This window comes from Cyprinus carpio, chromosome A6 (assembly GCF_018340385.1).
Source record: "Cyprinus carpio isolate SPL01 chromosome A6, ASM1834038v1, whole genome shotgun sequence".
NCBI classification, from domain to species: Eukaryota; Metazoa; Chordata; class Actinopteri; order Cypriniformes; family Cyprinidae; genus Cyprinus; species Cyprinus carpio.
The window spans coordinates 24,286,516-24,302,755 of NC_056577.1; the positions used below are offsets into that span (position 1 = coordinate 24,286,516).

The window sequence follows — 16,240 nt, forward strand, 5'->3', positions numbered from 1 at the left end:
CTGGGCTATTAATAATGTGTTTTTTTTTCTCATTTTTATTGTTAAAACAATTTTTGCTGCTTAATATTTGTAATTTATATGTAATATGTAAATATATGTAATTTTTTTTCAGGATTCTTTTGATGAATATTTCAAAAGAACAATATTTGAAATGAAATATTTTGTGACGTTATAGCCTAAATGTTTTTACTGTCACTGTTGATCAGTTGATTGCATATTTACTGCATAAAAACATTAAGTTCTATTAAACACACACACCCTAAACATAAATGGTAGTAAATCATGGTTTCTGCATAAATATTAAGCAGTGCAACTGTAATAACTGATAATAATAAGAAATGTTTCTCAAACAGCAAATCAGAATATTAGAATGATTTCTAAAGGATCATGTGATACTGAAGACTGGAGCAATGGCTGCTGAAAATTCAGCTTTGTATCACAGGAATATATTACATTTTAAAATATATTACAATAGAATAGTTATTTTTAATTTTATTATTTAACAACTATTTAGCAATATTTAGACTTTATTGAAATATTTTAAAATCGTAATCGTAAAGTGCTCTGTATAAATATGTATAAATATATAAATATATGTGTGTGTGTGTACATTATATGTCTAGATAATTGTATTCAGAAGTTTACACAGAATAAGTTAATTTGAATGAATGTTACACACAGTGTCAGGTTTTAAATGTCAACTTTTAATTTTTTTCAGCATGGGTGGAAAATTGTACATTTTACTGTAGTCATAACGTTTCTGCTCTCTGTAACATGGACTAGTAACTGTTTGGGACAATAAATCAAGCTATTCCTTTTATTGTTTTGACACATGAAAATACAAGTAATGAAATGCAGATACTTGTACATTTCTTTAAACTCACTTTTAGAAAAACAAGGATATTTTCTTTAGCCAATTTCAGATGTAAATGTTTACTGTCAAAATATTTGCTGTATTTAAAAAAAATCCATGCCAAATGTTTGCCACAAAGCTATGTTGTGCCACAAAGTAAATCTCCTCCAAAGATGTGAATTCCAGCGGATTAGTTGTTTGATGCAGGAAAAAAGTGCTGGACTTTCTTTCCCCCCCCCCAAGGAGATCTGAGCAGTGGTTCTCCATTTCAAGGATTTAGAATGGCTCCATCTGAAAGGTAAATGTTCAGGACCTCCCCACAATTTTCTGCCATGCTGCTTGGAAGTGTTTTTAGGCTTTGGTGGTGCCAGACTGTGATGCCTGTTGGCTGTGAAGCTGCTGAAGCTTCATATTCATGACTTCCACTACAGCTGTTAGGAGGGAAATTAAACTCTTATTTAATGCATTTACGATTTGTGCACAATTTTTTTGTGTGTGTGTGTGTGTGTAATTACCTTGTTTCATAGCATGTTTTTCTTGAAGGGCAGGCTGAATTTTCTCAATTTGTTTTGTAAGGAAGTCAATTTTGCGCTTAAAGAACTCTTTGCCATCCTCTACTTTCTGAAAAGATAAAAAGCAGTGAGATTTCTTTGGTAGTGTTTTAAAACCTTATATATATATATATATATATATATATATATATATATATATATATATATATATATATATATATATATATAAAATACAGATGTGTAAAATCTTGGCTCACCTTCTCCACAAAATAACCTGTTCCGACATCCACTAAGACATGATCCACATCATTCAGTTTTCCAGGCACATACATCTGCAATAAAGCAGTTAAGGGAACAACTTATCTGTGATTAATGCAAATGATTTACATAAACACCAAACTGCCTGTGTGACATTTTTGAGGGTCTGATGGTGGATTGATACTTTCCAAGACAAAATTAATCAATCAGCACTTGTTTATCACTCAGCTGAGCTGTTGAGAGGATACAGAACTGGTGAGAGGTACAAGTAGTTCTTTTCCTGAGGGAAAAAAAATATTTAAAAGAATTCAGTGTACAGATTAGATTTAGCTAAAGATGTAACAATGAAACAATTTATTTAAAATGAGCATTGAATAAAGTTCAGCAGTAATACTCACCTTCGTTGCTCTTATTAAGTACATTCAAACTGTCTTTGGCCTCCACATATTTAGTTTGGACAACTTTCAACTGAGCTATGGATGATGACAGGAACTCTGTTTCCTAGAAAACAAATTCCTGTCATTTTATTTGTTACCATGGCTCTGATAAATTGCAGTTTACTAAAGACAAAAATAGAAAAAAAGTTTATTCTAATGTGTGCAGCTCTGTCCCAACCTAGCAAAATAAAAGTAATAAAAATTAATCTTTAAAATGTTTACATATATATATATATATATATATATATATATATATATATATATACATAAACACAATAAATAACATTGCTCATTATATTCTCGTTAAAATATTAATTTAAAGGAAACATTTAAAGAGAAATAAACCTCATAATTTCATCAACGTAAGGGATAATGTTTTGATCTAACGTTAACCGACTGGCAGTCATTCCATACTATATAAGCATCTCCTTTTGTGCTCAACGAGGAAAAAAACATGTAAGTCATACGGACTGAAAGAACAAGAATGTTAGCGAATAATGACAGAATATTCACATTTGGCCGAGGTATCAGTTTAATGGTGAATAGAGAGCACAAGCAGCAGCACGCGTACAGACAGCATGACAGCCGCTGCGTGCACGTCACTAAACCATTGACTGATTATATCAGTGTATACTGCGGCTCAAAATGAAATGAGGAAATGGTTATATTTATAATACATTTTACCTGATCAAGCTGAGTTTTCAACCCTTCTAATTGTGGAAGAGACAATTCAGTTAGATTCACCGCCATGTTGACAATAGAATGAGGTGAGGAAAACTTCCGGGTCAACCGGACACAACTGGAAGGACTTTTAACAATGATTTTGTATTTCAAAAAACATTATTCAACAGTTAAAAAAACCCGGAAAAGTCAAGTAAACTGCAAAAAAAGTAATAATTCAAATACTCTGTAATGCTCGCAAATACTCTTGATGGATTTTTGTCTTTACTAATGTTAGTTAAAAGATTGGATTCGCCCTGGAGCATCATACAATCTGAACAAGTATTTTATTTTTATGCACATGCCATTTTGCCTAAACGTAAAAACATGTGAATCAAAGAAATCAAAATCAATACTTGAAAAAGACAAATTAAACTAATTTAAAATCTTATTATTGGGTTCCACTTTCCTCTGATCCATCATGTCTGCCCCTGCACACATATCAGACAAACATCTGAGGCATGTTAGAAATTTAGATCCCCCATGTCCTCTGAAACCGCTGTCCTTGACATTCTGAAGACACAGGCTTCATTGTTTATGGTCCTTGCTGCTGGAGCTGCCTGTCAGTTGATCTATTATTAACACTTGCCCTGTTCATGCTGTTTTTCACTGTATGTACTCTAATTCTTCAAATGTAGTTCCCTCATTCCTGCTACACCATATCAAGTTGAAATAACCACCACTGTGAAGAACAGACTATAAAATCATTTTATTTTAAAGCAGTCTGGCATTTGATATAACTTACAGAGGATATAAAAATGTACAAGAAAGAACTTATACATCAAAACCATGTGACTTCAAATACTTGAGTAAAAAAATCTCGAGGTTACTATATCAGCAACACCACACAACAGAAATTAAATCAGGACTTTAAAATGGCTAAACACAATGAGCTTGTCAACTAGGCCCAAGTTAGATTTAATCCTAGATTTCCTAGGTTCATTTTCATATGGGCAGAGCTTATTCTTTGCATTGTAAACAAGCCCTGAGGTTGGTTTTTTTAGACCTTAAATAACAGATAGTTGCATTTACACTTTAAAAATTTACTACATTAGCTGTGAAGAATAGTACAAATCTGGGCTAGTGAATATACACAGGCAAACCATATGCAATGGGTGCAGCACCAATTATATGTTTTAAATGTGTGGCGTTACGTGATTGGGCTAAATGCTGAAGAAGGGAGGAGCCAGAACCAGCAGAGAGCCAGGACTGAAGCAGAGCCGACGTGAAACGATCTAAATCACGATCCGTCACGTCCCACAGGTTCCCGAGCACTAATGGGCTGGTGAAGAGACAAAGAACTCTACTTAATGATAAAGCAATTCATAAACACCTACACACAATATTTTCGTACATGGATGTGCACTTTACCATCCTGCTGTCAAGTAGCTGAGGATGATTCCTGTTCCCTCCTGGTGGCCATGTACACTGAGAGCAGCACTACTGCAGCCAAACAAAAGAGCTACTGCCCGCACAGGCCCTTTCAAAACCCTCTGAGCATCCAGAAACCGGGCTCCTGCACCATGTCCTATGTAACTACACAGAGGTACAAATACATATTGTCAGACACAAATCACTTCATATTTCATCAGTGCTTTATTAAATAAATAATAGCAACTCTTTTGCAGTTTCACTCACATGTAAAGGTCTCTGGTGGTCACAGCCTCTTGTAGTTTATCTGGGTCAGGAGCAGTTCCACAGACCCCCCGCCACGCTCGCTCACTGGCCAGTCACAGACAGAGATGACAAATTGGAAACAGGACCAGTTACATAACTGTCCGTCAGTGTGTTAGTGCACATTTTGTGAACTTACCCAGTAAACCATTCTTTAAAGCGATTCTCAGTGTCAGGTAGGTTTCTATCTGGGTTTAGCACATAGTAAACTTTCTTAGGATTCACACCACAGGACAGAACACAACTTGAATCCATCTGAGAAAAGACAGACAAACAATTCACATTAAAGAAATGGTTTAAGCTAAAAATGAAGAAACGTTCAGAATAACATGAGGGTGAGTAAATTATGACAGAATACAATGTATTTTGCTTTTAATGGAATTGAATGGGACCATATACCTCTTTCAGATGACTGTGTCCAAGTACTGCATGTAATGAGGGCATGCGAGTGACAGAACGAGACTTCAAACTAGCAATGTTCTCCCATGGCAACCTCTGCAAGAACTGAGAAACACAAAATGTTTAGCATACGGCTCAAAAAATCTAATTGCCAAGCAGATTTATGACAGTGTACCTTGTCTAAGATGAGAACTGTATGTCCCTGTGGCTCCTCCCTTCCTCTCAGTTTAGCCACACCACCCTGCAGAAGCCTCAGGAAGTCCTTGTCCTGCTGACCCATCCCCTCCACAAGGCACTGCAGCTCTGGCAGGGACAGGAGTGGAGATGCTGAGAGAACCACCTTCAGAGAGAAAGAAGTATTGAGAAGGTGGGAACATGTGATGATTGAACTAATGCAGGTGCCAAGAGATGCCACATACCTTAAGAATGTCCTCTGTGATCTTTGTTCCTTTCAGTGCCTTTTGGAAGCACTTTACCTGAACTTCAAGCTCAGGGTCAGAGGTCAAAGGCAGGAGTAGAGTTCGCCACACACCTAAAGCCTCTTCCATCTCTTCTAACATTTTCTGAAGGACAAAGACATTGCATTCTGTATCCAACATCCATCCTTTTACATGAATCATTTTCTTCGAACTATCAAAGATCGTGTCTCTCACCTCCACACGAACATCCAAAGCCTTTCTTCCTTCCCACCACTGCGATTTCTCAGCCACTGTGCTCACTTGCTTTTGCCCCTTCAATACTCCATCCATTTCTTCTAACAGCACAGCAACAGAGCGCTAAAAATAAAAACAAATAATAACAAACATCTCCCCATTTCCTTCTCATTGTGAAAAGATTTTAATGTTTCAAACCTGTTGCATTAGGTAATACACCAAAGTAGTGAAAACATCACGCAAATATATCTGTACCTTTCTGTCTGCAGTAGGGATTCGAACAGTGATTGGGTTAGAGCCGCGCTCCAGTCGGGTCAGAAGAATAGTGCTGCCGATTTCATCAGGATAGACACCCGTGAGCGAAAGCATGCACACTGTTATTCCTAGAGCAAAAACACATCCAATTATAATGGCTGGTTGACTGGCATTTTAAACCCATGACAGCATCCTTGGCTATTTTTATGTTGAGTAACAAGCTGAAAGAGTAAAAAAAGCGATTTAAAAACCTGTATTTTTTAAATTTGCCTTAAATAAAAGCGATATGGATTCAGAGTTGACTCTTAATTTTTTTCCAGAGTGGCTGCAGAGTAATACAATTTCCTTGAACCAGCACAATTTCATCAATTTCAAATCATTCTGCATCATTCTTGCAATTATGCATAATTCATTCAAATGTTTTGTTACCCCTGCATATTTGTCACAAACAGTGCCAGTCGTTACCTGCTGGCAGATCTTTCAGCTGCTGTGTGAACTGGTGACAGTGTGTCTGTGGGAACTGTGTTGGGTGCGATGAGTTGAAGGAAAAGATCTGCTCTAGTGCAGAGAGTTTCTGAGACTGTGTTGCCCCAGACGTTTCCTCCAGACTCAGAGCACCAAGACCTTCTGTAACATCATTACAAGATTTCTTCAGCTTCCTACAGAAACAGACAGAGAGAAGAGGTTCTATTCATAATGCAAATGCTTTAGGAGACAGGGTGTGATTATTTTTTGTCAAAATGTTTGCATTTCATACTAACTGACATACCTTAACTGGCTAACCACATGACGGGTCAAATGGTGGCGAGTGGACACACCCAGTGACTGTGCATGTAGCATCGCAGTAGAGATGGGATCAGTTTGTCCAAGTGACTGAGCGAGCAGTAAGCAGATGTGGGGAAAAAGAGAGGGAGGCGGGAAGTGGTGAAGGAGGAGCCATGAGGAACGCAGGTACGACTGGACCGCCTCTACTGACAGGTCAGCTAAACATGAAATAAAACAAAACAAATACATTTATGGTAATCAAATCTCTCAACTTTGACAGCCCTAAATAATACCAAAGTTTAAAAACATGAGCTTATGCTCACCAATGCTGTATTTATGTGGTCAAAAATGAAGTAAATACAATAAAATTGAAATATTACAATTGTGCTGCTTAATATTTTTGTGGAAAGCATGATACTTCTTTAGGATTCTTTGATGACTTGAAGGTTCAAAAGAACAGCATTTATTTTAAATATATATATTTTGTATAATAAATGCATTATAATTATAAATGTCTTTATTGTCACTCTTGATCGATGTAATTCATCCTTGCTGAACAAAAGTAGTACATTTTTTAAAAATCTTCTTTTTACTGACCCCAAGATGCATGTGGTAGGGCTGTGTGAGATCCAGAGCCATTCTGTCCATTTCTTCTGAGCTCACTGAAACATTCATGTCCAACATCTGCAGCCAGATCTCTTCTCAAGACCTCACAATCAGCATCTGGGCTGCCTAGAATCACATACACACAATTAATTCAGTCCAACGAGAATTAGTCAAATGAGAAATAACTTTATATCAGTTTTGTTCAACAAACACACCTGCATCATTCATCTCCGTGTCAGACCCTCTGAGCTCCTCCAGGCTGATATCCAAAACAACCTCATCTTCATCCTCTTTAATCATCCTCATCCTCTCTGGCTCCTCTGTGGCCTCTGAACTTTGACTCTTTTTTGCTCGTCCTCTGCGTGTGCGTGTCTGGGTAGATAAGCCGGTTTCTTCCTCAGAAGAGAGGCAGCTGGTAGAGGGGAGGGCTGTGGTTTTCTTAGTGGTCCGCGTGCGTCGGGGAGGTTCTGGTTCTACAGTGGGGTTCACACGTTTGGCGTCACTAGGAATGGAGTTCAGAGCTGGTTTCAGGGTGCGAGATGTTTTGGAGTTGGAGGCATTCTGCTTTTTCTCAGACTTTTCCACTACAGCAGGAGGTATGGCTTCAGTGTCACTTTCATCACTGAATTCGACCTAAGAGACAGAACAGATGTAATTAATTAATAATGATTTATGATATAAAGATATCTTCTACCATCATCTCAGGAGGTGTGAAACCAATGGGCCAAACCTTGAAGCGAGAGCGCTTGGTTCGTTTAGGCGCAGCTGGCACGATCACAGGTTTCTCTTCTGCAGGAGAAGAATCTTTGTAAACTTCAAACGATCCCTTTGGGACAATTTTTGACTTTGCAATCCCACGATGGCTGGCAGATGGTTGTAATGAGGGTGTAAAGTTGACAGAAATTTCAGGGACCTCATTAGTAAAGTCAAAGGCTCTTAAGTCACCAATGCCAGTGCTAGTGGAGACAGATTTGGGCCGGATTGTCCTGGCTGCTTTAGGTGTTTTGTAAACCATGGAAGATTTTGTGATGGTAATTTTAGGCACCAAGTCCTTAGGTTTCTTAGAAACTACAGAGAACTCTTTGGTTTTCCTGCTTTCATGCTCTGCAGATATACTCTTAACATCTGTGTGGCATGCTGCACCTGCCTCTGGAGGAATTGTGTCAGAAACAGGGCTCTTGGAGCGATGCTTTGATTCGTTTTTGAGTTTTAATTGTGGTTTAACCTTTGGTGGATTCCAGTCCCATACAGAAGAAAACAGTTCTTCAGGTGTACACTGTTTCTTCGTGGCCAATGCCAAGCAGCAGGACACAGCTTTGGCCCCCAGCAGAGCAGCTCTGATGGGCCCAAGCTCTGGTGTCAGTGCCCCTTTGGGCATCACTGCCTCCAATCCTGCCTCGATTTCCTCCCACAGGACTGTAGACTTCCCTTTGTCCCCTGTTCTCAGAAGCTGAAGCACAGTGCCCAAATGCACTTTGCATTGTTCTGCCTGGAGCAGTGACAGACTTAGTCCAGCTGACTTTTTAGACACAAGAGCAGCCAAACTGCTTTGGAGCTTAGCAGCGACACTACGGCAGTGTTTCCTGGCAGATTGGCGTAGTCGGCGAGCGCGCTCTGGGTCTGTCTGGAGGTCTGCCTGTAACAGTGCCCAGTGGATACTGACTCGAGCCACACTGAGCTCGCTGCAGCAGGGACAGGAGCAGGTGTCTGCGTGGGTCAGGCAGGAAAGCCCATGCTGGCGTTTGGGCTTCAGAGGGGGAGATGCTCCTTGGCTTCCTAATCTAGACATGGTCTCCACAGGCTCCTTGAGAAAGGCGCGAGAACTGAGGATTCCACACAGATCATCATCTTCTTCAGGGGCATGACCAGAGGAAGAAGGGGCAGCTGGCCGACCTTTGCGTGGTTTTATTTTTACCTCAGACTTCTGTTGTTTTCCCTGGCCGAAATCTATATGCAGACGAGAAGAACCCAAAATAAAAACTTTGATTTTAAAATTACTGGCTAAAATGTAATTAAATAATTAAATAAATAAGTTTTCATAAATAATGTTTTACATTTTTTATTTGAATAACTACGTCAAAATAAAAGTCCCGCCTCGAACACATTAGCCAAGCAGAAAAACTTATCGACCAATGCCGATATTTGAAAAATGCCAAATATCAGCCGATATATCAGCCATGGCGATATATCGGTCGACCACTACTACTGAGGGTTCAAGGGGTCTTGACCTGGTAATTCTGGCCTAACCTTTCACAGAGGAGAATTTAAGTGTCTGTAATTACATCTTTACCTGTGCAAAGATCAAGTAAGTTTCTAACTTGCTCCAGATCCAAACTACTAGCTTCATTTGCACCCTTCATCAGCTCCAGTTCTGCTTTCAACACCAACAGCTCGGCACAGCTATAAAACAAAATAATATGTGATTACAAAAGCACAAACAATTTGTCTGGCATCCCAGGAGCATATTCAAGCCTGCTTGTTGCTTAAAAGAAAAAGCATTAGTTGGTTTTGTTGTTGCTGCTCAATGTCAGAAACACACGTTTTGATCTGAGCGGTCACACACATTCTGCCTCTCACATTCACAGATACAGAGTATGTACTCACTGGCTGAGTGTCTGCAGTTTGGTGGCCAGTTTGAGAGCCTCTAGACACTGAGCTTTCGCTTCATGAACAGCCCCACTGCTGCTCCTCACGATCACCATCCTTTCAGAGCACACCAGCACCTCACTCAGCAACAGCCACTTAAATACAACACTGTCTCCTACAGAGAGAAAACACACCAAGTTGAAAATAACCAAAAATATTTTTAAGCAGTCAAATCTGTTTAGAAATGGTTACAGTTTGTTGTACCTTGATCTACAAAGCGTGTGTCTGTGTTTGGTCCAGGGGCTCCGTAAAACCCATTTCCCAGCAACATCATCACCAGGCTGCACAAAAGCTTTAATCCTTCATATTGAGCCGTGTCTGAAGTCTTCATACCTACACCACACACAATTCACAAATGTACTCACACATAGTAGAAGGGTAAGTGATGTGACTAATTTTCGGTCCATATTTATCAAGTTGTTCAAAATTACATTCACTATCATTGCAAAGTTTGGGGATCAGTAAGTTTTTTTTTTTTTTTTAACATATAAAAAAATATATATAAAATATATAATTTTAAACTATATATATACATATATATACATACATACATATATATATATATATATATATATATATATATATATATATATAAAGTTTTATAGATATTAACACTTTTATGCAGCAAGGACACATTATAAAAGATTTCAATTTCAAATTAATGGCAGTTCTTTTAAACCTTCTATTCATCAAAGAATTCTGGAAAAAAATGTATTAGCATAACTGTTTTCAACACAAGAATAAGAAATATTACTTTAGCACCTAATTAGCATTTTAGAATGATTTCTGAAGGATCCGCTTTCATCTCTGAAAATTCAGCTTTGCCATCACAATAATAAATTGTAATGTTTACAATAAAAATGTAAAAGTTAATTTACATTGTGGTATTTTCACAATGTTAGATTTTAATGTATAATCAAATAAATTCACTTATTGGGTATACTTTTCAAAAATATTTTATGAAAAGTTCTTTTAAAATGCAATATTACTGTTTTTACTGTATTTTTGATCAAATAAATCCAGCTGAGAATGATTTCTTTCAAAACATAAAAAATCTTTTTGACCCCAAACAATGTCCAACATATTAACTCATGTATTGAAATGAATTCAAACAACAAGAAAAGGTTATATTTCTATTGTTAAAAACTAAGCAACTTTTTTCTCCTAGCTCTAATGAAAGCTCATGCAGGATATAAGTTATGTTTGTGGTATCTAGATGTGTAAAGTGTGTATTGGATGAGAGCTGACCATGCTGAGTGATGCTCTGACGTAGCTGTGAGTCCAAAGTCTGTGTGTCCAGACTCAAGTATTCACTGGCTGTCTGCAGTGCTCGTGCCCTGAGCAGGTACCAGCTCTTAGAATGATGCTGAGTGGACTCCTTTATCACCTCCATCAGGCAGCTCACACCACGCTCCACCTGAGAAAGAGATCAGTGCTTCTGTGAGCAAGTATGCAAATACAGTGTAAAACATTTCCACAGAGACTAGACCTGGATTAAATTGACTCACTGGTCCATAAATAGTTAAATGAACAAATATTACCTGTCCTAAAGCATAGTGTATCTGTGCTTTTTGCAGCGTAGCAAGCATGGATATAATAGATGTGCCCTCAGAGCTCGGGACAGAGGTCAAACTCTGTTCTGCTTTTTCTAACTCCACCTGAAACAAGCAGACAAAGTTCTTGGGTAAACAACAAGTTAAGATATTATAGTACAGAGGTACAGTGTAAAAAATCATTCACCTGTGCAAGCGTAGGAGAGCCCAGATACAGCAGGATTCTGGCAGAGTGGCAAAAGGCATTCGCACTATTCTGGGCATCACCGAGGCTGTGGAAAAGAGCAGCAGCGAGCTGATATCCCTCCAGAGCTTGCAGGTGCTAACAGAGACATATTGATTATTCAAAATGAGTCTCAAATACTTCTCTCTTGGTGATGAGTTTGAGTAAACTGATGTTACACAGATTACACAGAGTTATGTGGGTGTGTAGTCTTACTTTGCCCATAAGTGTGTAGAGGGCAGCCATCAGTGTCATGGAAGAAGCAGTGAGTTTAGGGTCTCTAACTGCAGGCACAGACCCCTTGAGCAGACTCCGCCATAGAGACAAACATCTGTCCAAAGGCTCACTCAGCTCTGACACACACGTGAAGCAACCACATTAGTAGATTATCCCATAAAGCAGTGCTTCTCAAACCTGTTCTGGTTTCCGCATTCTGCGTTTGAGTGTATGACTTACTGCTTTGAGCCAGTAGATTGAAGCGTAGTCCATCATAGACTAACTGGCTCTCTTGTGATTTCTGTTTGTCTTCATACTCCAGATCATTAGTGGGAACAGGATCCATATTCACCTCCATTTTATTCTCCTCCTGCACTGCACGCAATCGCTTCTCTGTGTCCACAGCCTGTGACATGCCAAGTGATGTTGTCCAGTGTGTACATTATGGTTAACAAGTTTTGTAATGAAAATAGAAGATGTAAATTCTCTCCAAGGCACTGACCTCCTGCAAATTGGTCTCAAGAGTACAGATGTAAAGCCACAGGGAGGCATGTGCCTTCTCATCCTTCAGCCTATCAGCATTCTCTGCTGTCTCTGGCTCCACCTCCAGCAACCTCAACGCTTCATGGGTAAAGTCAACCGCTGAGCTGATTACCAAGAACAAAAAAGATCTTAAGTGCTCCATATTTTTTTCTCTGATTCAAATAAGACAAAATCAGAAAAAGTCTTTAAACTAAATATGGTCCTGTGGTCATGTTTACCCACCAGTCAGTCTGTTGGCTGAAGTCCTGGTAGCACACAACCTGTGCCATCTCACACAGATATGTAGCCCGTCTCAGTGTGTGTGGGGTTTCTTCATGGCAGATATCCAAGAGGTCGCAGAGTGTGTTGTAGCGCTCCTGGGCTGTGTCTCCAGTCTGCTCCTTATACAAACGCAACTCCTCTTCTAACAAACACATCATCACCTCTTCATCTATTGCTTCTCCTAACCCATCCCTCAGAGTCCTGACCAAAAAAAGTCCATTATTACCACATTCAGTCACACTTAAACAATCGGAAACCCTTTTTTGATGGGCTTAGTTTAAGCTACCTTAGACGTGTGTCATCCTCTCCTGCTCGGGCAGCATCAGACTTGGTTTTGACCCACAGTGACACAGGTTCTGTGAGATGATCCAAAATCTGCATGCCCAAAACCCGAATCCAGCGCACAATCCAGTCTAGAGCCCGCTCCAGCTGACCCCCACGGCGGCTACACTGCACTGTCAGCGTGAAACAGCGGTTGACCTGAAACATCCACATAATACACCAACAGATGAGAGGCTTATATTGACATACAACTTGAAAATGACCAGATTAAGCTGCGGTTTTTACCCTGTCCACAGGAAGAGAGGATGGGCAGTCCTTACACAGCTCCTGACACACAATCACAGCCAAACCAAAGGCTCCCTCATACAGCTTCCTGTTAAACAGCTCATATACCACATTATTCACTGCACACACTAGGGAGAAAAAAAAAAGACAAATTAATATAGAAATCAATTTACATGCACTGTAAACTGTAATGGTGTGATTACAATTTTTTTTTTAAAGAAATTAATATTTTTATTCAGCAAGGACACAACAAATGGATCAAAAGTGACAAAAACATTTACATTGTTACAAAAATGTCTTTCAAATAAATGCTGTTCTTGTAAACTTTCTATTAATCAAAGAATCCTGAAGTGTATCAAAATCCACAAAATATAAAGCAGCACAAAAACGTTTGACAAGAAATGTTTCTTGAGCACCAAATCAGTATAATAGAATGGTTTCTTATGGATCATGTGACACTGGAGCAATGGCTTCTTTATTTTTAATCAAAGGAATACATTTATTTTTAAATATATTAAAATTGAAAACAATTATTTTCAATTATAATCATTTCACAATACTGCAGTTTTACTGTATTTGATGAAATAATACAACCTTGGTGAGCATAAGACTTCTTTCAAAAACATTTTAAATATATCTTACAGACCCTAAACTTTTGAAAGGTGTCTAATCTACAATAGCTCCAAACACAACTCGTCCAATAAGATTTTAGCATGCAGACTTTAGGCAGATGTACCTGCTTTATGTAAAAAATTGTCCTGGTTGAGTGTCCGCAGTTCAGCAAGCATCCGTCCTGCTGTCGCCTGACAGTACAACAGGACCCTGTCCAGAGCATCGCCTGCAGACACCTTTGGATGCAGAAGTTAAATGAAGGACATGAATGTGAAACATCTAGCTGATCATAAAACTTGATCAAGGTCTCAAGAAAGTTTAGCATATTACCTGAGATGCATGAAGACTATCATATGTGCAAATGAAGCCCTGGTAAAAACTGAAACAAAGCGAGTACTGCACCTGCTGTGAAAATGAGTCCTGGAACACAAACACAAGCCTTAAAAAAATTCATATTCCAAACACGTATTTATGAGTACCAGCAAAATATTAGAGTGCAGAGTCTTGCGGATTGATCAAAGGGCCGAAGAACAGTTCTCGTAATTCAGAGGAAAGAAAACTCACATCATCATGAGTAAAACTCCCACACGATCTTTCATACTCTACTACCACTTCCTCTACGAACATAGGAAGTTTAGATGGGAAAGAGGCTGAGCTGGACCCTTGTTCTAGTAGTCTGAAAGTTAAAGCTTGCAGCTGACAGTGAAGTCTGTCCCGTGGAAGGAGGGTGGAGCCACTTGCTCTGTTGGACAGCAGACTGTTCCACAGCACTGCGAAGCAATTCCGCACTAGAACATGAAAGTCTTCCGTCTGTTGACAAAACAAAAAAAGATGAGGTTTACAGAAAGCACCTTGAAATATGGATACTCTCCATTATATTTGAAAGGAATAACTGTCTCCAGGGTTCCCCCAATTTTTTTTACCAATGAACTTTCATGATTTCTACCAGATTACTCGATATTTAAAATGAAAGAACACTCAATTTACAATAGTTATCATCATTAACTAAAATTAAAATATTAGAAAAATGTTTGTTAATTTAAATAAAACTGAAGTAAAACAATTTAAATACAAGATGAAAATTAGAAAGAAAGTAAGAAATGTTGTGTTGAAAATTAGAAATGTTGCCTTGGCACATAACTGAAATAAGTTTAGGGTGAAGCAATAAAATTAACTGAAAAAATTCTAATTAAGAATATCAATAACAACTATAATGGAATATAAATAATATGAAAATAACACTGGTCATGACCATGTGAAATCTGCCATCTCAAGCATACTGTACCTCTGCAGACAAACGCTTTAGTCTTCTATACATAAGTTGGCCCAATCGACAAGCAGAGCCGTGAGCTCCAAGACTTGTGACTTTCTGTAGGATGTGGAACACTATTTTCTCTAGATAAAATGGACTGCTCTGGATTCCAGACTCTTCGAGCGATTCAAACCCTTGGACGGCAAGTTCCACCAACTCCACTATCTGCTCCTGATGGGCAGGGTCCAAAGACCCACTTCCCAGTCGCTGGTTGCAAGCCCGGATGATACGATCGCACATTGTGCGCCCATATGTACCAAAACCATCATCCACATGTTTCTGCAGCAAAAGAAAATAAGAAAAGCTCCAGAGTAGTGTGCATCATACATGAAATAAACCCAGATTTTAGCTTACTGGAAACTGTTCCTAATCTCACATGTACATAGAAATCAATGTTTACCTTCAGCTCGTCGTGAAGAACTACAGTGTCCTTTACACAAGATAACTGTTGGACGTACTCCTCTGTTCTCAAGCACTTCATTATCACCGTTTTGACTGCAAAACAAACTACTTGTTAATGACAAGCCATTCAGATATGAGACGATTTAGTAACATAACATATAACGTTTTATTTATATACATATATACATATATACATATATATATATATATATATATATATATATATATATATATATATATAATATTTTCAAAATATATACTGTATGTGTGTGTATATTGTATATATATATCCATACACATACACATCCAAGCAAAATACGCAACTATGTAATACAAGTTTGAGAATACACGGGCTGAATGCCAATTTATCTACTCTTGAGTTAACGTTACTGCATTAAAAGTGTATTTCATGATCTTCAGCAATACTGTCTTGTACACTTTGAAATTCGGTTACAAACTAGCATGTTAACTAGCTAACTTAGGCCAGCGTTAATCCTCAATCAGTGTAAACAAATCAAACAAACCTGTTAGCCTGCCACCACCATGCCAGGTTAAACAGTCAAATATGGAGGAACGGCGAGACTATTTGAGTGTTGTGAATTGCGTTCATGTGTATCTTTAATAAATGTGTTTAAATAAAGGTAATATAAATTATTTCCACTCGCACTTCGCCGTTGTTTTGGACGACAGCAGCGGAACGCGGAATGAAGCCGCGCACTTGTTTAAAATACCGCAAAGCCTATCGGGAAACTGCAGCGTCCCGGAAGAGGAAC

The 16,240-nt window shown here is 38.5% G+C and overlaps 2 protein-coding genes across 2 annotated transcripts; both read right to left on the bottom strand.

The window, feature by feature from the left end:
* Nucleotides 1-683: 683 nt before the first annotated feature.
* LOC109091442 (prefoldin subunit 5-like) lies at nt 684-2,874 on the bottom strand. Its single transcript, XM_019105201.2, has 6 exons — nt 2,745-2,874; nt 2,022-2,124; nt 1,872-1,903; nt 1,623-1,697; nt 1,369-1,474; nt 684-1,284 (listed from the first exon to the last, which is right to left on the bottom strand). Exons 1-6 carry the CDS (start codon nt 2,808-2,810, stop codon nt 1,205-1,207), a joined length of 462 nt encoding a protein of 153 aa, XP_018960746.1. The 5' UTR covers nt 2,811-2,874; the 3' UTR covers nt 684-1,204.
* A 596-nt stretch (nt 2,875-3,470) lies between these two features.
* On the bottom strand, nt 3,471-16,223 carry LOC109091441 (separin-like). Its single transcript, XM_042759202.1, has 32 exons — nt 15,992-16,223; nt 15,466-15,560; nt 15,039-15,344; nt 14,252-14,563; nt 14,084-14,197; nt 13,878-13,989; nt 13,142-13,269; nt 12,861-13,054; nt 12,536-12,775; nt 12,273-12,417; nt 12,011-12,176; nt 11,771-11,907; nt 11,519-11,653; nt 11,320-11,436; nt 11,027-11,195; nt 9,983-10,111; nt 9,737-9,893; nt 9,423-9,532; nt 7,863-9,079; nt 7,348-7,765; nt 7,124-7,258; nt 6,531-6,744; nt 6,227-6,420; nt 5,762-5,889; nt 5,507-5,629; nt 5,273-5,416; nt 5,029-5,193; nt 4,854-4,958; nt 4,594-4,709; nt 4,419-4,502; nt 4,152-4,316; nt 3,471-4,062 (listed from the first exon to the last, which is right to left on the bottom strand). The coding sequence occupies exons 2-32, from the start codon at nt 15,544-15,546 to the stop codon at nt 3,861-3,863; spliced, it is 6,162 nt and encodes a 2,053-aa protein (XP_042615136.1). The 5' UTR covers nt 15,547-15,560; nt 15,992-16,223; the 3' UTR covers nt 3,471-3,860.
* Nucleotides 16,224-16,240: the final 17 nt, after the last annotated feature.